The sequence below is a fragment of the Perognathus longimembris genome, chromosome 7 (genome assembly GCF_023159225.1).
Source record: "Perognathus longimembris pacificus isolate PPM17 chromosome 7, ASM2315922v1, whole genome shotgun sequence".
Taxonomy (NCBI): domain Eukaryota; kingdom Metazoa; phylum Chordata; class Mammalia; order Rodentia; family Heteromyidae; genus Perognathus; species Perognathus longimembris.
In genome coordinates this window covers 46,880,437-46,902,121 of record NC_063167.1, presented here as the reverse complement: position 1 = coordinate 46,902,121, position 21,685 = coordinate 46,880,437, and the positions used below count along the sequence as shown (strand labels likewise).

General features: G+C 40.6%; 1 protein-coding gene across 2 annotated transcripts in view; it reads right to left on the bottom strand.

Annotated features, from left to right (window-relative positions):
- Nucleotides 1-9,220: 9,220 nt before the first annotated feature.
- Il12rb2 (interleukin 12 receptor subunit beta 2) overlaps nucleotides 9,221-21,685 on the bottom strand; it is a 64,087-nt gene continuing 51,622 nt past the window's right edge. For both annotated transcript variants that reach the window (XM_048351545.1, XM_048351546.1), the window contains 3 exons: nucleotides 20,371-20,461; nucleotides 15,934-16,033; nucleotides 9,221-10,602 (listed from right to left, as the gene is read on the bottom strand). In XM_048351545.1, the coding sequence (XP_048207502.1) occupies nucleotides 10,066-10,602; nucleotides 15,934-16,033; nucleotides 20,371-20,461 (728 nt within the window). In that variant the 3' untranslated portion in view covers nucleotides 9,221-10,065. The remainder of the gene's footprint in view (nucleotides 10,603-15,933; nucleotides 16,034-20,370; nucleotides 20,462-21,685) is intronic.

Here is a 21,685-nt window from a genome sequence, read left to right as displayed (position 1 = left end):
CTTCTTAAAAGTCATAAAAAGCAATCAAATAGGAGCCCATTTATTATGTTTTCTGATTTCTGATCTGTATACCCCCAAGGCAATGCTCACTTGCTTGACTTTTTTGAAATAGATTTTTTTAATTGACATCACTTAAAATATTTATACAGTGCTTTTTGATCATGATTATTCCTCTTTCTTCCTCCTCCCCCCTTTCTCAGACATTGTTTCCTAATGCTCATTTAAAAATTTTTCAGTGGTAAGAAATTATTGGGAGAAATGGCTGTGATGACAAAGTTGGATAAAAAATTTAGGTAAAATATAAATTTCAAGGGCTGATAGAACAGCTGGCTATTTTCTGTTAGAAATCATAGTAAATGTTGTTTAGTGACAAACTGACTGATAATCCAGAGCAGGGGTGGAGATGAACCAGTCAATGAGTTGTAATCATTTGGAATGTAATGGGACTGCATGTATTCTTACTGGCTGCCCAGGGTGGCCTGCCTGCATTGGTTTCATGTTGCCCTTGCCAGAAATCAAATTCCCAGCCACTGCTCTTGAGAGATTCCCTTAAAGGAAACAGATTCCTAAGATATTGATACTGATACTCTTTAATGTTTGTGTGTGTGCGCGCGCGCGCACCTTTATGCCTGTCCTGGGGCTTGAACTCAGCCTGGAGAATGCCCCTGAGCTTTTGTGCTCAAGGCTAGTGCCTTACCATTTGAGCCATAGCTCTACTTTTTGCTTTTTTGGTAGTTAGTTGAAGATAAGCTTTTCAGACTCCCCCCTCTTCCCCCCTCTTCTAGGCTGCTTGGAACTGATCCTCAGCTGTCTGAGTACCTAGGATTGCAGGTGTGAAACACCAGCATCTAGCCTTCATTGAATTTTCTCTGAATTGAATGCTTATAAGTTGAAAAGCTGAAATTTTAAGACATTTCCAGCTTATATTGAAGTGGTTGGGATTCATACTTAATTGGCATAGTACTGTTTTTCAGCCTGTGGAGTTATTGAGATATTTTAAATGTATCACCAGTTCCTTGAGTTCTTTAACTCAGTTTTGTGTTGAAAATGAAAACAAAATACTGGCAGTATTTGAGTCATTTTTCATACGGGTTGGAGGAAGAATTATTAATTCATATTTTCTAATTGCTAGGGATGATTGCTAAAAATGTTAATGAGTTGCATGCAACATCTAAATATTGCTTGTTGAACTTTAAAAATAAGCCTGTAAGAAAGAGCTGTCAGGTGAAGGAACTCAACAGACATTTAAAGACTTAAAAGACAAAGCTGCTAGTGCCTTGTAGTTTGCTTTAAAGGTAAGATAATGCAGGTATCTTTAGGGCTAAATACATCCAAGAATACGGGGAAAGCAATGTTTAACCCAAACACTTCCCAGAAAACTTGGCTCGGTTAAAGCCATCAACATCTGGGCTTCAGAATCATGTTCACTGGAATGGAGGGTCATTTAGATAAAATGCTGTATTTAAGATGTGAGCAAATGTCAACCTGTGGCCTTTGACATGTTTCTGAGCTACAAATGGCCTTTATAGTTTTAAAAGGTTAAAAGCAAAACTTAGTGTATTTTTGGACAAGATTGTATAGCTTGCTGCTTACCTATTTTTTGAAAACTTAGTCTGCTAAGAATTCAAATGTCATGGTTATGTGATGTTTAGTGGCACCATGTTAAGCTTTCTGTTATGCAAATTTTTCCAGGAGTCTTAAACATGCCTTTTTATATAGGCAAGGAAAGGTGTTTTTCTTCCATAACTTAAGCGAGGTCTTTAATTAATGGCTACTTGAGTTTAGAATACTCATTTAATTTGGAGGCCCTCGTTTGAGGAGGCTAGGCAGAATATTGAGTTTGAAGCCAGCATGGTGCCTAGTGAAACATGTAGAAAGAATCTGACAGCAAACACCAATTACACAGAATGTAAATTTATAGTATTATGCATTCAATGTGAGTCATTTCTCTAATAAATGGAAGAAAAATGACATGGGGCCCATTTGAGCGTAAGTGCAAGTAAGTACAGACTTTGTTATGAGCTTAAACTGTGGGTGATGGGTTCTGCCAGATGATTAGTGGACTTTGTGGCTTTGTACTTTAAATACATTGCATTCCTGGTATGAAATAGGGAAAATGAAAGGATGGTAGTGTTTCCACGAGTGTTATATCAGCTGAGGAAAATAGGGTTAACTTACTGAGTTTTTATTGGTTTGTACTACATTACTGAAACTCTGCTTGGAACTCAGCCATTTTCTTCCAGAAAAGGGTATTGGTTTTCTTAAGCCTGGGCAAAGACTAAAGAGTTTGTGTAACAGCTGGGCATTGTAATTTTAGATGTTAAGGAAGCTGAAGAACATTTGGAAGGATGCTAGTTGGGGCTAAAAGGATGACTCAAGTGGTAGAGTATCAGCTGATAAGTATAGTGAGCCCCAAGCCCTGAGTTCAAGGCTTAGTACCACCAAAATAAACCTCAGTTTAATTTGGTTTCTGACATTTAACTACATTAATTTTTTTGACATTAGTACTGAATGTTAAGTCAATGAGTAATGTCTGAGAAAATTGAATTTTGATTATTCCTTGTTTCAAGCCTGGGGTGTAATCTGCAAAGGCATATTCAGCAGCTATATACCGATGACAACACTTTTAAGACAAGCTCACATTTGGAATTTTCAATTTTTTTTTCAAGACTATTAAGGCTATTTTGGGAAGAGGTCTACCTCCAAGAGGGTGAGTGGGTTTTTATCATGTGGTTTAGCATTTTAAGCCTTTGTGGTACATGAAACTAAACACATGTAGCACGGTCTTAGGTATCCCATGCCATCCTTAAACTCAAGGTCTTCCTGCCTCAGTCTCAAGAGGGTTACAGCGTACAGCTCCATGTTTTTCTAACAAACTTGTACTATGAGTTGTGTGTGCTTTTTCTGCCCAAGCTGGCTTTGGCTGACTGAACAGAGGCATCCTCAGATTTCATCCTCCTAAGCAGCAGCAATGGTGTGTTTTGTTTTGCTTTTGTTTAGCTGATCCCAGGGCTTTACTTGGCCTTGGTGTTGTCCCTGAGTTTGGGGCTCAAGACTAATCCTGTACCACTTGAGCCATAGTTTCACTTCAGGCTTTCTTAATCTTGGGTTCCTGTGTAGCTTGGATTACCGGCCTGAGCCACCAGTGCCTGGCAGTAAGGCTCTTCAGGCAGTTATTGGCCACAAGTCATGGTGAAATAACACCTAGCCAGGCATATGGTGTGCTTCTAAGTATTTAGTTTGTCACAGTATATTTTACCTTGAGGTAAGGTGTCAAGTAAACATTTGGTCATTTATCATTTATTCTGCAAAAGATGGAAGTTTGTTGACAGGAGAGTTCTTGATGCTATGTAGCTAAATGAACTTACCAGGGAGTAAAATTGCTAATAAATGTAATTGAGCGTAACCAGTACCCCCTAGTTATAGAGAGGAGCTTGGATGTTTTCTCATGCCTCCAATCCCCTTCTCTGCTCATGTCTTTAGGGCTTTAATCAGATTCGGGGGGGGGGGGGGGAGGTAATTGGTCCTTGGGGCTTGAACTCTGGACCTGAGCTCTGCAGCTCAAGGCTTATAATGCTCTACCACTTGAGCCATAGTGCCACTTCCGGTTTTCTGGTGGTTAACTGGAGATGAGTCTCATGGACTTTCCTGCCCAGGCTGGCTTTGAACTGCCATCCTCAGATCTTAGCCTCCTGAGTAGCTAGGATTATAGGTGTGAACCACCAGCAACCGGTTGGAGAGATTGTTTTGACAAATTATTTTACTTTGTTACTAGCATATCAAAACTGGATGTCAATTTTTAAAGCTGTTTGGAGCTTCTGAAAGCTACCCTGCTGTAGAGTAGAGGGGGATAAGCATGTTTACAGAATTAATAGTCAAATTGAGCTGTATAAGTGAAGGAAAAGTTTAGGAAATGCTTTTTCTACAGTGTTGTGAAAAGATACTCTTTTTTTACTCCTTTTGTGACCATATAGTTAAGGTTTAGTTTTTAATAGGAGTCTTGGGACACCCCATTTCCCTGTAATATCTAGGGAGACTCCAAGTGGCAGAGTGCTATACTTGAGCAAAAAAAAAAAAGGAAGCCAGGGACAGTGCTCAGGCCCTGAGTTCAAGGCCCAGGACTAGCAAAAGAAAAGAAAAACACTCAGGTTATAAAAGTAACTTTCTCAGGACTAATTATGGAGTAGCACATTTTATGTGAACTTTGTGGTAATTCTGCAGTGATAGTCGGTAGGACTTTAACTTGGAGTTTCATACTTTTAACACTTGAACCATCTGTGTGAATTGAGACTATTAGAGGAGTGGGTACGTTGTCTTAGGCTGTTGAACTTAGGGCTTCCTACTCTACTACCTAAACAAAATCTCCAACCTCTTGGTTACTTTTGAACCTTGCAGCCTGGTGGGCCTGGACTGTAATCCTACTTGTGCTTTTCTGGATATGACAAGTTTGTGCTTTTGTGTTCAACCATTGGTTGAGATGAGTGGGCTGGGCTGGACTCTGACCAAACCTTGATTTTTCAATCTCTGCCTTCAAAGTAGCTAGGACTACAGACAGATTTGAGTCACCGCTTCCAGCTCGTTTTATTAATTTTCAACAAATTTTTAAAATGCTTTGACAAATTATTGTTTGTGGCAGTCCTAGAGCTTGAATTCAGGTCCCAGACCCTGTCACAGAGCTTTTTTGCGCAAGGCTAGTGCTCTACCCCTCCCACGGGCTCCACTTCTGGAATCTTTGGTAGTTAATTATAGATAAAATCTCGTGGACTTACCTTCCCAGGCTGGCTTTGAACCTCTATCCTTAGATCTCAGCCTCTTGAGTAGCTTGGAGTAGAGGCATGAGGCACTGCTCCTCTTTCCCCCTAAGTCTTTTATACTAGGGAAAATACCCAAAAAGTAATGAATGTGCATATTTTAACCAGAGATTCAGTCCTTGGAAAATAGGTTTTTTTTGTTTTTGTTTGTTTGTTGGCCAGTCCTGGGGCTTGGACTCAGGGCCTGAGCACTGTCCCTGGCTTCTGTTTTTGCTCAAGGCTAGCACTCTGCCACTTGAGCCACAGTGCCACTTCTGGCCATTTTCTGTATATGTGGTGCTGGGGAATTGAACCCAGGGCCTCATGTATACAAGACAAGCACTCTTTGCCACTAGGCCATATCCCCAGCCCTGGAAAATAGATTTCTTTTTAGCCCCACTGTGTTTATAAATAATGCAACCTATCTGAGGGGGCCACATGTCTGAAACTGGAAAGTTTAAATCTCATCTGACAGAAAATGTAGACAAGTGGCCTCCATTGACTAAAAGGGACTTTGGCATGTTTGGATGCTTCTAGAGTTAAAGTCTTAGAGGAACCAACGTTTAACTGGTTTTGACTTCATATATATATGTATGTATGTATATATATACATACATACATATATATATGAAAGTGACAGAATAGCTAGATTACTTAGAGTAAAAGGTATTTGTGTTTGAATAACTTAGGCAAGTTATAAAACTTCAGTCAAATGGAACCTGTATTTTTGCCCTCGAATTAGTCTTTATTGTTTAGGAAAAAGTGACTGGGTGAATTGGGCCGAATTATATGATTTTAATGACAAAGGAAGGGCATGTTTAAAAGATATGAGACAGGCATGGCTGATATAGGATCATGAGTTTAATAAGTCCATCCTTAGCTTCATAGTGAGACCCTAACTCAAAACCATTCTTCCTCCAAAAAAGCGTAACATGTCCCTGGCTTTCAACACTCCATTTATTGTAGTTTCCTTAAAGTAAAACTTCCTTGAGAGTAGTAGTTTAACATGTGGCTTGTAGGATTTATGTTAGCTGTTTAAATGCATTAGCAGATTTAAGAATGTCAAATTTGTCTTGCTGTTATTGGATGTGCCTGGTTTTTAGGTTGATTTTACAAGGACCAAGAATAAACTGAGTTTAGGAGCAATGGAAATGCCAATTCTTGCTTGCATAGTAAAACTTTTGGCCTTGGTTGATTTCAGAGATTCTCAAAAATATTTAGACTTTCGTAGAATCACATTTAACTATAGCCAAACCCAACTGATTGTAGATCAACCACATTCCTGGAAATGGTGGTACAGAGCAGTAGAGACCTTTGAAAATGACCTAGTATTGTGTGACTTCTGTTACTACTCTTTTGTTTTCTCATTTGTAATAATGATCACATCCAGCCTAGCTGGTGGGAAGGACTTAGCATAGCCTTGGAAAACCTTACATATCTGTGTTAGATGTCATGTTATATTTTCTATTGCTAGAACATAACGTCTAAGACTGGGTAATTTATAAGGAAAATGGTATATTTGGCTCTTTGGGGGTGTACTAGCCCATTGTTGGGCTGCCAGACCTAATGAGGTTTTTGCAGATGGAAGACTTAATCCTGAGGCAGCACAGGGTAACCAGTGGCCAGAGGGGCTCATCCAAGAGATAATTCATCTATGAGTGGAGTAATCTCTCAGGAAACTTCTTGGTCTAATCACCTCCTAATTCCTCATAATAGGGTTAAATTTCTAGTAGTTTTGGTGGGAAAATTATTATACGTCTATTTAAATGAGAATTTGGTTTGAAAAGTAACTTGTTCTGTAAGCTGGATATCAAAGACATCTGTTACAGTCTTAACACTTCTCACTTGATATATGTTATCTTTATCTTTTCTGCTGCCTGAAGGAGTACTAAGGGTCATTGAAAGTGCAGACACAAGGAAGAGAACTGTAGATACATGGGCCACCAGGCGGGTGTGATGGTGCTCACTTTTGATCCCAGTACTGTATTTAGAAGGCTTGAGGCAGGAGGATGGAGAGCTTGAGGGCAGTCACCACCTTGAAGTAAGAAAGAAGCCACAAAGACAGTGTCTGTCTCTAGACCTATTGACCACGTTTGAATAGAAATAATATTTTCGTAGACTTTGTTGAGTGTAAGAGTAATGAGTCTTTTAGAATAAAAGAATGTAAATTTATAATTTGTAGCTAGAAATAGCATTTTTGAGATTTTAGATTTTGTGTTGGTTTGTGAAATGCTTCCATTTGTTACTTGTAACTGACCATCTTGTCAAGTAGGCTTTTTTTTTCCCTTTTCACTGGGATTTTACTGTGCTTTTGTCAGTTCCAACCTGTGTCCTAATTTCAGACATATTCAAATGTGAAACAAGGTTTGGGGATCTTGTTCAGATGTTGTTCAGAATGTTTGCCTAGGAACCACAAGGCTGGGTTTCATCTCTAGAACCACTTAAGAAAAATGCTCTTAGGACATAATGGCATATTATACATTAATTAGCATTTTTCCTCTTTAGAATTTAAAGTGTTGGCATATCTAAGAACTGGTAGAATCAGATTTTGTGAAGTTTAGTGTTTGATTATACAGATATTATTTCACTAGGTCCTTTACTAAAGGGCATTTGAGACTCTCCAATCTTCTACCCTTTAAATTTGCGCCGTTGAGGAATCCATTCAGTTTAGTGAGTTGCTTATTCAAATTTTACTGAAAAATGACCCAGCTGCCCTTCAAGAACTAACACCATATTCCCTGATTAATACTAACTTACATAATACTGATATTATTGCTGGCTAGATTTTTCAACAATCTGTTAATCTGTTTAGAAATATTTAATAGAATTAGTATCCATTTCTTTGATTACAGATGACTTCACACATACTGGGCATTAGTATGTACTTTGTGAGTTGTTCACTTAGGCTGTGAAGTATTGGCTTCATATTGATCTGTAAAATATGCCTTATTAAGTCACTTTGATATGTTGCAGATACCTGATTTTTACAAATTGATTTTTTTTTTTTTTAGTTTTGTGCCTCTAGGGTTTGAACTCAGCACTATGTTAGTCAGATGTTCTGCCTCTCGAACCTCCAATCCTTTTTTTTTTTTTTTTTTTTTTTTTTTTGCTTATTTTTCAGATAGGGTCTTAAATTTTGTTGCCTGGACTAGCTCCAACAAGGTCTTCCCAATCTCTACCTCCCCTGTATCTGGGATTAGACTTGTGCCACGGTACCGAGTCTGTAAAATTTACTTTCAGTCTACTGGAAATTTATTTTAACTTGTTTCTTTTCATCATTCAGCCAGTTGATTTTTTTTTTAACCACTGCTAAAGATCAAAATTAAGACCTCTTCTTGGCATTTACTGTGCCAGTAAACTACAAACCCATCCTGAATTGCTTTTTTTTTTTTTAATGTAGAGGGATAGTGGAGACTTTATTGCTCTCTTATATGAGGGAATGCTTTCATAAAATGGTCTAATATGGGTATAGACTAGTCCTATGGCCAAGGAAGAAGAAAATAAGCCTCTTTGGAGACTTACTTGAGCTTTAATCTCAGGACAGGGACAAACTGCATCAGATAGAAAAATATGCAAAATTAACTCCAAGAATCAAATATGGGGAATTGACTGGCTTGGCATATCGCTTTCTCTGGCCCCAGGACATTAATATCAGTGGAAGTAGAAAAGTTAGGATGAAAAGAAAGCAGCAAAGGAAAAATTGAACAGCAACAACAACAAAACTTACAGAACTAGGAATGTGTCTTAGTGGTAGAGTGCTTGCCTAGCATGCATGAAGCCCTGGGTTCAGTTCCTCAATACCACATAAACAAAAAGCTGCAAGTGGTACTGTGGCTCAAGTGGTAGAGTGCAACCCTTGAGCAGTAGGAGCTCAGAGACAGTGCCCAAGCCCTGAGTGCAAGCCCCAGGACTGGCAAAAAAAATAGTACTCACCAATGTCTTATGTCCTCATCCATAAACCTAAGTCAATTAAAAAATGTTTTTACTGGCATGTTCCTAGTTTATGTTATAAGAAAGAAGTGTCTTCCAGGCCCAATTTGTGCTATATGAGGGCCAGCTTGGAATCATCAGTAGTAAGGGCAAAAAGCCTTCAGAGAAAGGGACAGCTTGTAAGCATAACCTAGGAGGCTGGGCTGTTAGAAACTTCAGTGCTTCAGTCAACACCTGCTGTAGCAGAAAGGAAGGGAAGCAAGAAAGAGCCCTTTCCAAGAGATGCAGAGTAAAACTGGCTTGCAGAGGTCCTTTAGTGGCTTTAATAATTACAAGCTACCTATAGTTTGTTGAAGGCAAAACAAAACTTTAAAAACTAGGAAAATTGCCTGATGCTGGTGGCTCACACCTGTAATCCTAGCTACTCAGTAGGCTAAGATCTTAGGATCATGGTTTGAAGCCAGTATGGGCAAAAGTCCCCGTGAGACTCTAATCTCCAATTAACCACTCAAAAACTGGAAATGGAGTTGTGACTCAAAATGGTAGAGCTCTAGCTATGAGCAAAAACACTACAGTGACCAGGCCTTGAGTTCAACCCCCACAACTGACAAAAAAAATAAGAAGAAACCAACTAGGAAAGTTGGGGAAAAAGTGTCTAAAGATAGTCATGACCATCCCAACTGCCCTTATATATAAGAGTTCACCAGCGTCTTAGGTCTCAGCCATAAAACTAGGTTGGTTGAAAAATATTTTATTGACATATTGTGCATCATAAGGGGTTTCATCATATTTCATTAATGTGTATGGTACACTTGAGTTGTATTTACCTCTTATTAATCTTGTTTGTTTTGAGGGCTTTCTAATTTATCCACCTTCTAGAGTTGCATTCTGTATAGCAGCTATAAGCCATGTGTGGCTATTCACTATAAAAATTCATTTCCATGGTCATGCTAGACAGACTAAGGGATTAACAGCCAATGTGAATATTGTCTACTCTGTTGACTGTAGACAGAATTTCTATGCCTTCAATTCTGTTGAATAGTACATACTTTATAGGTAGTTATTGTATGAATGATCTGGATCTTTGCTGCTGCCAGTCGCTTTTTCCCTTCCTGGTAAGTATAGCTAAGAAGTTGCCAGGATCCCAGGTTCCATTCCCTAGGTCTACATGTTGGAGGATGTAATTGTAAGGCCCTGGGAAAGGCAAGCTCTTAGAGCCAAGAACTCGCTGGCCTGACCTCTAGCTACAGCCAGAGCTGATGCTACCAAAGATGGTGAGTAGGGGTGGATAGATGGGGCATGCTGGGCTGGTTTGGAAACAACATTGGCTTTCCAGATTTTAAACTTAGTGTAGGAGGGAGTCACACCCCATCTTTAACTGATCCAGAGTCAGCTTTTCACCACAGGAGGTGAGTGGGTGAAGGGAACGAGATGCAAAGATAGAGAGAGAGATATGCTGTGGCTCCAATTCTTCCAAAGGGTCGGTGAGAGGTGCCTCCTGTGGAGGGAGCTCCTCTACGTTGGAAGGTAAGTAGCCCTCATGGTTGGGTAGGTAGTCCACTGGGAGGACTGTCAAGGGACTGGCTGGGTTTCCTGGCCTTGAGTCAGGACCCCTGCTTCCCAGCACCTTGTACAAATCTGCTAGCTGTCTTGTCTCGGCTGTAACAGCTCTTGAAGGTGGTAGGCTGGAGGCACTATACACTATGTGTTTCTTAGAAGTGAAGTGACCTTGCACACCTCTCCCCATTTTTGGCCAGTTGGTGCATTGTGAGTGTGGGAAGATTGGGGTCACTTGAAGAACTTCATTGATGACCAGGGGTTCGGGCTCTTCAGGAGCACACCAGGCTATGGGGATCCAGTCCCTGGGCAGCTGCATCCTTCCCTGAGGGAGAAGAATGAGGCTTAGTACAGAGTAGCTCACCTTGACAGTCTACATCTCCAGGTCTGACACTGGGTCCATTTCCTACTCTGTGAGATAACATTGGTTAGGGAAGTAGTGGAGCCAGAGACTGCTTAATCCCATCTCTTCTTCATGCTGGGAATTGAGTCACTCCCCAGCTCAACCTCCAGCCAGTGTTTCTAGTATGAATCAGTGCTGTGCTACATGCTTTTCCTCTAGGGTGGAGGGCACCAGTTCCATGGGTACAAAGTAGAGGCAGATCTTGCCTCTAGGGTGAATCCTGAGGAACATGGAGCATTCCCAGGTAGGACATGGTGATAAGTGTTTTACTACTTAGCTACATTCTTAATGCCATAGTTTTTTTTTTTTTGGGGGGGGGCAGTCCTGAGGCTTGAACTCAGGGCCTGGGTACAGTCCCTGGCTTCTTTTTCCTCAAGGCTAGTACCCTACCACTTAAGCCACAGCACCACTTGTGGATTTTTCTATATATGTGGTGCTGAGGAGTCAAACCCAGGGCTTCATGCATGGTAGGCAAGAACTAGATCATGCTAGGTCATGCTAGGCCACATTCCCAACCTCCATGGTTATTTCTTATTACTGGAAAGCATGGGCTTTGGAAGTAGGAGGGGGTCACATCCTCTCGTGGAATTTTAAGGGGCTTGAAATATGGTGGATCTCCTAGAAGGTTTCAGGTAAAGTAATACCCTCATCACATTTGCTTTTAAGGAAGACCAACCACTTGAATAACTCCTCTGGGAGACATTTTCATTCTTTGTCCCTATTAGCTTAGCTTTGTTTGTTACTGAGAGAATTTGCCTATAATTTTGTTAGTTCTTTTGCTTCGATTGATCATCAGCTCTGTAATGTCCTCTTTTATTTCAAAATTCTGCCAGTTCCTGATTTCAAGTCCTTACAGGATTTCAGGTTTTCTGCTACTTCCTCCACCTTCCAGCTCACAGATTCCTCCTTCAGCCCTAGATCAGAATTTCTTTGCACCCTCTTCACAGCATACCAACATATTTCTCCTTGCATATTTGTTCCACCATCCCCTGCTTGCCTCCTTCCCCTTTCATTAGCCCCTTAAGTCTTCCCACTGGAATCCTCCAGCAGTGAAGAAAGCACCCTTAAGTTTTTGATATATGATGATACTTATTTTTTAACCACATCAATCTGCTCTTGTAGACCAGGTCTTAAGGAAGGAGAAAGATGATGAAAAATAGCCTTGGGACAGGTCAAACCCTGAAGATTAATCTCAACTCCAGAGGAAGCTTGATGAACCTCTCTGGGTTATAGTTCTTGTCAAATGACAAGTTGTGTGTGAGGATTTGGTCTGATCAGCCTCTGATGTCTCCTCCTTGTGCCTTGGTCTTGGCAAGTGTGAAGAAAGTCAGTTAAGGGTTTTGTCAGACTTCCCAAAGACTCTCCTAAGCTGGAGAAAAGGTTGCATGTGTGTCATTTTTGAAGTCTTTCCTATTTTACTCACAACCCAAACTGGCACTGGCACCTTGATCTGGACTGGAATACAGCTGGCAGCTGTGGGAAGCAGAGTTGCCAAAGTGCAGCTGCCATAGCTGTGGTAGCGATTATACTGGTTGTGGGAAGGGGTGGTTATTTTGCAAAAGGTGATGTGTTCCTCTGCCTCCATTAAAGGCTGACAACTCTGACAGGCTAATCCTCAAAGCTTTCCCAGAACAGGATCTCTGGGAAGCCCTGCAGTAAGCCTTTCAGACCCCCATTGACTGGGAACCTCTTGGTCACTATCTTAAACTTTTACAAGCTGGATAACATCCCAGTGATCTCTTTTCTGATTTAGCCTTTCCTTCAGAGCTAGATCTTTAAAATTTTAAAGCACACGTTTTTTTTCTTTTCTTTTTTGTTTTGCCAATCCTAGGGCTTGAACTCGGCCTGAGCACTGTCCCTGGCTTCTTTTTGCTCAAGGCTAGCACTCTTGAGTCACAGTGCTACTTCTGGCCTTTTCTATATATGTGGTGCTGAGGAATCAAACCCAGGTCTTCATGTATACAAGGCGAGCACTCTACCACTAGGCCATATTCCCAGCCCTAGGCACATGTTTTTTGTTTGTTTGTTACATCTTAGGAAATGGTAGAGAATGTAAGTCCTGAGAGCTCAAAGCATATTTTGCTGGTGGTGAAACAGTCTGATGTCTGTGTCAGGCAGGCATCAGGAGAACATTTGATTCTTTAAATTCAGTCCTTTTGTCGAGTGCTGGTGGTTCATGCCTGTAATCCTAGCTACCCAGAAGGCTGAGATCTGAGGATTGCTGTTCAAGCTAGCCCAGGTAGAAAAGTCTGTGGCAGTCTTATTTCTAATTAACTAGAAAAATGCCAGAAGTGGGGCTGTACCTCAAGTGGTAGAGCACCAATCTTAAGCAAGAAGCCACAAGTGTGAAGCCTTAATTAAGTTCAAGCCTAAGGACTAGCATACAAAAAATAGTCAACCTACTTCAAGGCTCAACCACATGCAGTTGTGAGGCTGCCTAAAGACTTTTTATCTTGAGATCATGTTTAAAGTCCTTAATTTTTTTCAACTTTCTAATACACTATTTTTGCAGGAATATATACTGATTTTTCAAAATTAAAAAAGTTTAAAATTAATATATGATGAAAATCAAGTTTTCACATTCCTAGCCTTTTCCCCAAAGGCAGATGCATGGGTATATATAAAAAACCCTTTTGTTTCTCAACAAGTGAAACTCACTTCAGACAATTATACTACTACTTCTTTTTTTTTTTTTTTTTTTTTTTTTTTGCCAGTCCTGGGGCTTGGACTCAGGGCCTGAACACTGTCCCTGGCCTCTTTGCTCAAGGCTAGAAGTCTACCACTTGAGCCACAGTGCCACTTCTGGCTTTTTCTGTTTATGTGGTGCTGAGGAATCAAACCCACGGCTTCATACATGCTAGGCAAGCACGCTACCACTAAGCCACATTCCCAGCCCCCAATTGTACTTATTTTAGTTTGGTTGATTTGGGATAAAGTCTCACTATGTAGCCCAGACTGGCCTCAAACTTGCCATCCTCGTGCATCAGCTTCCTTGGTGCCTGGAGTATAGCACATACCTAGACTTTGCTTATTTTTGCTTTTAAGTATCTTGATGATCTTCAAGTGAAATGTAGGTCTAGCTTGACACTACCCTGTTATATGGATATAACTGGATGGGCTTTACTCTGTGTTCAGTGTGTTGTTCTGTATGTAATGCTGCAATGAATGTACTTATGCTCTGTGACTTTGGGTGTATGCATGCCAATCTCAGTTACCTTCCTATCTTACCGACTAACCCTTTGTGCTTCTTTCTGAGCAATTTAGGCTTATGGATCTGTATGCCTCTGTATCTCCAAGGCAGAGTCAGATAGAGGGTATGATGCCAAAGCTGCAGCTTGGAGGCCAATATCGACACCCACCCAGAGATGCTTCTCCTTGTGCTATTATAAGCATTTAGGACTGTAGAACCTTAGCACTGGACGAAACCTTCAAGCTCATCTGGTTTAACTCTTGCTACTTTAATCTGTTCTAACACAGGTAATGGCATTCTCTAAGCATTGGTGCTCATGAAGTATTCCCATAATTCATGTGAATATTTTTACCTAGTGTATGGAAACCTCTCTAGTGAGGTATAGACCTCTAGAAGCACTGTTCATCTTCTGCTGGATTGTGTAGTATGATGGTCTACAGTGCAGTGGTGTGTAGTATAGCTTGCTTGGATTTGAATCCAGGATCTACATTTATACCTATGTGTTGTTACTTGGTCCTCCGTGTTCTCAATGTTCTCATCTGAAAAATGAGGATAGTAATAGCACGATCTCTTATAGCTATTGTATAGACTGTTAACATGTATGCAATATTTTTAAATGCGTGCCACATAGAAAGTAGCATGTATTATGTGAATTATACTAATGCATATATGAGAGATACCACAATTATATACTACATTAGCATGTAATATATAACACATACATACATTTATGTCATAGTCACTATTTGTGCTATTTTAACAACTGGGCCAGTTTGGCAAAACAAAGGAATCTTGACCTATGGGTCTTCCTGGGAGGAAAGTGAATGTTTTTTGCAGTGTGTGGCTCCTGTGCTATACAAGACATCTTATTTAATCCTCATGACAGTGTGCATAAGAGATGTTGATTCTTGCTATACGGAGGATGAATCTAGGACTTAGAGGTGGGAAAATTGCCCACATGTGTAGGAAGTGGTAGAAGTACATCGACTCCAGGCTGGATTCCAAAAACACTAAAGTGCAGATGAGGCTGGGATCAGCTTCCCTAAGCAGAAGCTGGGCTACTGGCTTCTGGCGTAAGGAAGGGGGTGGATGACAGAAGCTACTGGGTAATTCATGAGCAGAATCTTGGAGGAGGAGGGGCTTGTAAGGTCTGAAAAAGTGAGCCTGAGGCTGCCAAAGGCTCAGGCAATGGAAGGGATTATTGGCATGCCTCTAGCCTCCCCTGGTTTCTCTGCTTAATCACTCCATAATATAGTTGCTTTAAGTTTGCAGACTTGCTTCAGAGATGATCCATCTTGCCTGCTGTGGGCTGTTACTGCTGTCTTACACAGCAGCAGCTCCCTTTCCTCTCAGTTTGTCCCCTGCCAGCTGGGCACCACCCCTTTAAAATCTTTCCTTTGCATAATGGAATGACTTTCTAGCTTCTCGCCACATCCCAAAGTGTGTGTCTGTACTGTGCTCTGACAGGACTGGGAAAGTCAAGAGCTTGCATTATCTTGAATTTGGGTGAGTTTAATGCTCAGGCTAGTGCAGTGGCAAAAATGGGATGCTAATAGCAAAGTTAACGTGCTTCTTTTAAAATAAGGTAAGGAGGGGAATGTAAGGCCTGTGAAGAATTGAAACATGCACTGTTTAGTCTTTTTTTTTTTTTTTTTTTGGCCAGTCCTGGGCCTTGGACTCAGGGCCTGAGCACTGTCCCTGGCTTCTTCCCGCTCAAGGCTAGCACTCTGCCACTTGAGCCACAGCGCCGCTTCTGGCCGTTTTCTGTATATGTGGTGCTGGGGAATCGAACCTAGGGCCTCGTGTATCCGAGGCAGGCACTCTTGCCACTAGGCTATATCCCCAGCCCACTGTTTAGTCTTTTGTTCATAAGCTTCAGAGGTCCCAGTGCATGAGTTGCTGTTGAGTCCAGGAAGAGAACCAAAAGCTATGTTTCATCCATCATTCATCATGAGTGTCATGAGCTTTTCCATAGGATCTCAGCCCTAGGTTTCCTTGTAACTACATTGGGAATCAGATGTGGTCATCACTGGGACCCCACTTCCTGCCCCTTCCTGCCTTACCTCCACAATGGGATATTTCTTGGCCCAAGTGCTGTTTGCTGGATCTGGGATTTCTGTGCTGCACCACTGAGGTTTGAGGGCCGAAAGGAGAACAAACACCCTACAGATTGAAAAAAAACAACAACAACAAACCAATGATGCTGGGTGAAACGTGCACAGTGGCATGAAAGCCCAGCTTTTTACGCAGTGATTTCAGAGAGGAGGTTGCCTCTGCATGGGGAGGATAAAACACCAGCCTGAGAGGCAAAGACAACACATTAGCCAAGGTTAGAACACGGTTCTGTGACATTTGGATTGACGAGTCATGATGCAGCTACTTGGGGTTTGCTAAATAAACTATAGAATTTTGGCTGACACAGTTTTAACAATCTATCTCTGTCCAGCCATGCATTCATTTAGCAAATATTGACTAAACCCCTAAATATGTGACCATCGGTGCCTCATGCTGGGGACATAACAACAAACAGGAAGACATGGGCTGTGCCCAGAGCAGAATTACTGGTGAGAATTAGAATGTTTACAAAGTTTGCAATGACTGATAAATTATATGAAAAATGTTTATTAGAAAACAACGGGGCTGGGATGTAGCTCAGTGGCAAAGCGCTTGCCTAGCAAATGCAATATTCTGGGTTTGATCCCTAGTACCCCCACTCCCCCCAAAAAGACAAAAAATATATACAATTAAAAAAAATATTCATACCAATGGTATGAATAGCTTGAACATAACCATGTTTAAAAAATGCCAAAACATTTTCTAGGGCCATATCTGAACTATTAACAGTGATTGCCTTTAATGGGCAAAGGAAACACAGGTTTTTATGATGTGGAAAGAGAAAAAATATTAAAACTTCTTGTAAGTACGTATGAGTTAGATATTTTGCCTTCTTAAAAAATGAGTAATATGAAATAATTTTAAATGTGGCTTTGATACAAAAAATAAACATACAGTTTTTTTAACTTGGGTGAAGATGGTTATGTAATGCAAAGCAATGTGTTTTCTCAACAGAAATGAGAGCAGAAGTGTCTGTGGTCTGTGATGTGGTATAGACCATGTTCATGGAGACAATGGGCAGGTAATGATTGGCCAATGAGATGCAAAAGTAGGTTCACAATGACTATATTGATCACAGCTGACCACAACCTAGGAAAAATTGAACTCTTATTGAAACCACTCTATTTTGGGTCCTTTTTTTTTTTTTGGCCAGTTTAGAGGCATGAGCTCAGGGCCTGGGCTTCTTTTGCTCAAGGCTAGCACTCTACCACTTGAGCCACAACACTACTTTTGGCTCTTTCTGTTATGTGGTACCAAGGAATTGAACCCAAGGCTTCATGCATTTAGGCAAGCACTCTACCACTAAGCCACATTCCCAGCCCTTCTTTGTTTGCTTTCTTTCATTATTTTTTTTTAAAGAAATAGGTAGGTTAGCCTTCACTCTACCTGACTGTTTCTGTGAAGAGGATGCATGTATTCCTAGTTGACTCTGGGCTGGGGATATGGTCTAGTGGCAAGAGCATTTGCCTCGTATACATGAAGCCCTGGGTTCAATTCCCCAGCACCACATATATAGAAAATGGCCACAAGTGGCGCTGTGGCTCAAGTGGTAGAGTGCTAGCCTTGAGCAAAAAGAAGCCAGGGACAGTGGTGCTCAGGCCCTGAGTCAAAGGCCCAGGACTGGCAAAAAAAAAAAAATAAAGCTGTCCTAGTTGACTCTGGGGTTAAGCTGTTCCAAAGTCTACCTAAAAAGAGCTCTGTTTTGAAGTACCTGACACATGTTGGGTCTTTAGTAAATGTATGGCCTGACAGATAAGTTCAATGCATCTATCATTTTATTTGGTATCTGTAGGAAGCGTTGTATTGAACCATGAATTAACTTTTGTGTGTACTAAAGAAATTTAGAAAATATAGTAATAAAAAAATTCTTACGATTCTATCTCCAGATATAATCAACATTATTCTTCTATATCTTTGGGATAGTTATTAATTGCCACCTGATATTTATGTTCCCTATTTTCTAGAAAGATGATCCTGACTTATTGGGATGACTGAGAACAAGCCCTGTTAAAAGACCACAGGTTTTTTGTTTGTTTGGTTTTGGTTTTTGTGCCCATGCTGGTGCTTGAATGCATGGCCTGGGCACTGTACCTGAGCTTTTTTTGCTCAGGCAGCTCCATGTTTGGCATTATTGGTAGTTTATTGGAGATGAGAATCTCCTGAATTTTCCTGTCTGGGCTGGCTTTGAACCATGATCCTCAGATCTCAACCTCCTGAAACTAGGATTTCAGGTGTGAGCCACCAGCACCCAGCTAAAAGACTACCATTTTAAGACTCCTTTGCTCATGAAATGCTGTCCCATGGGATGCTACAGAAATGTCTGGTGTAATTTCTTCATGGCTTCTTTAAAGGGGAGTATGGGCACCTTCTTTCTTCCTTGTGGTTGTAGAATGCACGTGTGGTGGCTGGTGTTTCTTCAGCCAAAGGAACATGAGATAAACTTGAGGATGTAAGCTATGTCAGGATAGTGGAGCAGAAAAGTAGAAGGAGCCTAGGTCCTAGGGAAGTAGGGAGTATCCTTTTATGACTACTTCCTTTACTTGGATGAGAACTGTTAGAAGTTTAAAATCTTACTGTTTTGACTTTAGGCAATCAATTTATATGTTTATCTTGTATATGTATGTGGGTATACACTACTTTTTAAAGATAATATACTATGTTATAACTTGCTTTTTAAAGTGCATTATAGCTTCTGGGGGTACAACAGATTGGAGAGAGACTCTACAAATGGGACTACATTAAAATAAAAAGTTTCTGCACAGCTAAAGACATAATGACTAAACTAGAAAGATATCCAACCAATTGGGAAAAGATCTTTATCAGCAATATATCAGACAAAGGCCTAGTATCTGGTATATACAGGGAGCTCAAGAAACAAATCCATCCCAAATCTAATAAGCCAATTACTAAATGGGCAAGGGAGCTAAAGAGGGACTTCTCAGAAGAAGAGGTAAAAATGGCAACGAAACACATAAGGAAATGTTCATCATTCATCATCCCTGGCCATAAAGGAAATGCAAATAAAAACAACCCTGAGATACCATCTTACCCCAGTTTGAATGGTCAGTATTCTGAATTTAGACAACAAATGCTGGTGGGGATGTGGAGAAAGAGGAACCCTACTGCACTGCTGATGGGAATATAAACTAATACAACCATTCTGGAAAGCAATCTGGAGATTCCTCAAAAAACTAAACATAGTCCTTCCCTACTACCCAGCCATACCACTCCTAGGCGTCTACCCTGAGCATCATGAACTGGGATGTGACAAGGACACCTGCACTTCCATGTTCATTACTGCACTGTTCACAATAACCAAGATATGGAATGGATCAAAAAAATGGATCCTATGTACAATGGAATTTTACATAACCATTAGAAAAGATAAAATAATAGCATACACAGGGAAATGGAACTAGGACAAGTCATGTTGAGTGAGGTAAGTAAGCCAAGATCAGAGAGACAAATGGTGCATCTTCTCCCTGATATGCAGGTATTAGATTTAAAACCCAAAGTATACAGGATTCTAGACACTCATATACAGTGAGACCAAAAGAGGATAGATAGTGTTAGGAGAAAAGCATCAAATTGTAAAACCCAAGTATCTCTTTATATGCATATAAAATAATTTACATACCAAACTGAGCTCCAAAGATAAGGAAACAAAAAACCTTTTCATAATTTTTCTTACCATTTTTTAAATGGCTCTGTACTCTTTACCTCATATACGGTGTATACATGTGCACGTCTGAGGGAGGGTGGAGAGAGGACACAAAATCAGTGGAAAGTGGGTGAAAATGTGCAGCAGCAGAGCCCACTGGCTGCACTAGACATTGGTAGAAGTGAACCAAGAAACTCATGGGTGGAGATGGGAGAGAAGGAATGGGAGAGAATGAGGAAACATGATACTAAGCAAAAAGGAAAGAAATGTACTTATCACCTGGAATATGTAATAGTAACCCCACTGTATATCACCTCTAAAACCTCAGTAAAGTAATAAAAAATAAAATGCAATATAGCAATCGGTAACACTCAATTTTCTTCTATATCCTCTTTATGGATTATAGAATGTGTTTTGAGATATACAGGGTTTTGTTAACCAATCCCATATCGTTGTGCATTTACATTTTTTCCAATGTTTCTTTATGAAAAACAGTTCACTAAACATTTCTCACTAAATGTCTGCATACATAAATATCTAGTTAGGAATCCCTAGGTCAAAGATACACATTTAAAATGTGACACATGTTGCCACCCAAAAAGGATGGATAAATTTTTTGTGCCACCAGTAATGTACCAGCATTTCTATTCACCTGACCCATAGCAACAATACTTACTATTTTAAAAACATACAGTTACCAAATTGGCAAGGGTAACCCACTCACTTTTGCCGGAAGTACTGTGTGGAGAAGATGCCCACGATGACAATGGCAATGCAAATGCTTGATCCCACAAAGGGTTTCCAAGTGCCTTTACCTGAAAAGTTAGCAAATCCTGTTAATGAGTTGTCTTCAATGACAATTTCAAAATTCTCTGAACCCTAGCCACACCTCCTGGGTAGCTGAGCACAGAAACAAAACCCATCCATTTTTGTTCATTTGCTTAGAGACAAAAGGCTTTACGGGGGCTTATTCTGTGGTGCTGCGAGGAACTCCAGCCCTAAAGGGGCTCTCCAATCTCACAGTGCCAGTTGTGAATTTGGAACTCTGAGCTCCAAACTCTCAGCTTTATTACTAACAGATGTGGGATCTGTGGACCTCAGTTTATTCACCTATTACATGCAAATGGGCATCTACTGTGCAGTTATGAAGATTGAAGATGGTATGTTTAGAAAGTATGCCAATGTATACAAACAGAAAAAAAAATCCCCAAGGAGTGATAGTTTTTTTATTTTATCAAACCATGAGGTAAGGTTTCTATGTAGGCCAGGTCTTTGAAATTGTGCCTATTCCTTCTCATGAAAAGGATGACAGCATTTCACTACTTATTAACCCATCCAACACTGAGCACTAACCACAGATCAGGCTGGCCCTGTTAGGTGCTGAGATACAAGATAAACAGTACAGGGTCCTGCTTATTTTTTTTTTCCTAGCCCATATTGGGGCTTGAACTCAGGGCATTACATGCTCAGCTTTTTCCACTCAAAACTGGTACTTTACCACTTAAGCCACAGTTCTACTTTTGGCTTTTTGCTGACTAACTGGAGATTAGAGTCTCATGGTCTATCCTGCCCCAGCTGGCTTCCTACTGTGAGTCTCAGGTCTCAGTCTCCTGAGTCACTACGATTACAGGTGTGAGCTCCAATACTGGGCAAAGGTTCTACTCTTTTTTTATTTTTATTTTTATTTTTTGCCAGTCCTGGGGCTTGAACTCAGGGTCTGAGCACTGTCCCTGGCTTCTTTTTGCTCAAGACTGGCACTCTACCAATTGAGCCACGGCATCACTTCTGGCTCTTTCTATATATGTGATGCTGAGGAATCAAACCCAGGGCTTCATGTATAGAGGCAAGCACTCTACCACTAGCCACATTCCCAGCCCCTTGGTTTCTGCTCTTAAGAAGTCATGACTACATATTCTTAGGAGAGGAACATAAAGGTGTGATGCCTATATGCATCTTGTCACACAAAGTAGTATATATCAAAATGAACTTCAGAAATGGAAACAAAAGGGTTTTGTTTTATTCTAAAAAAAAAAAGTCAT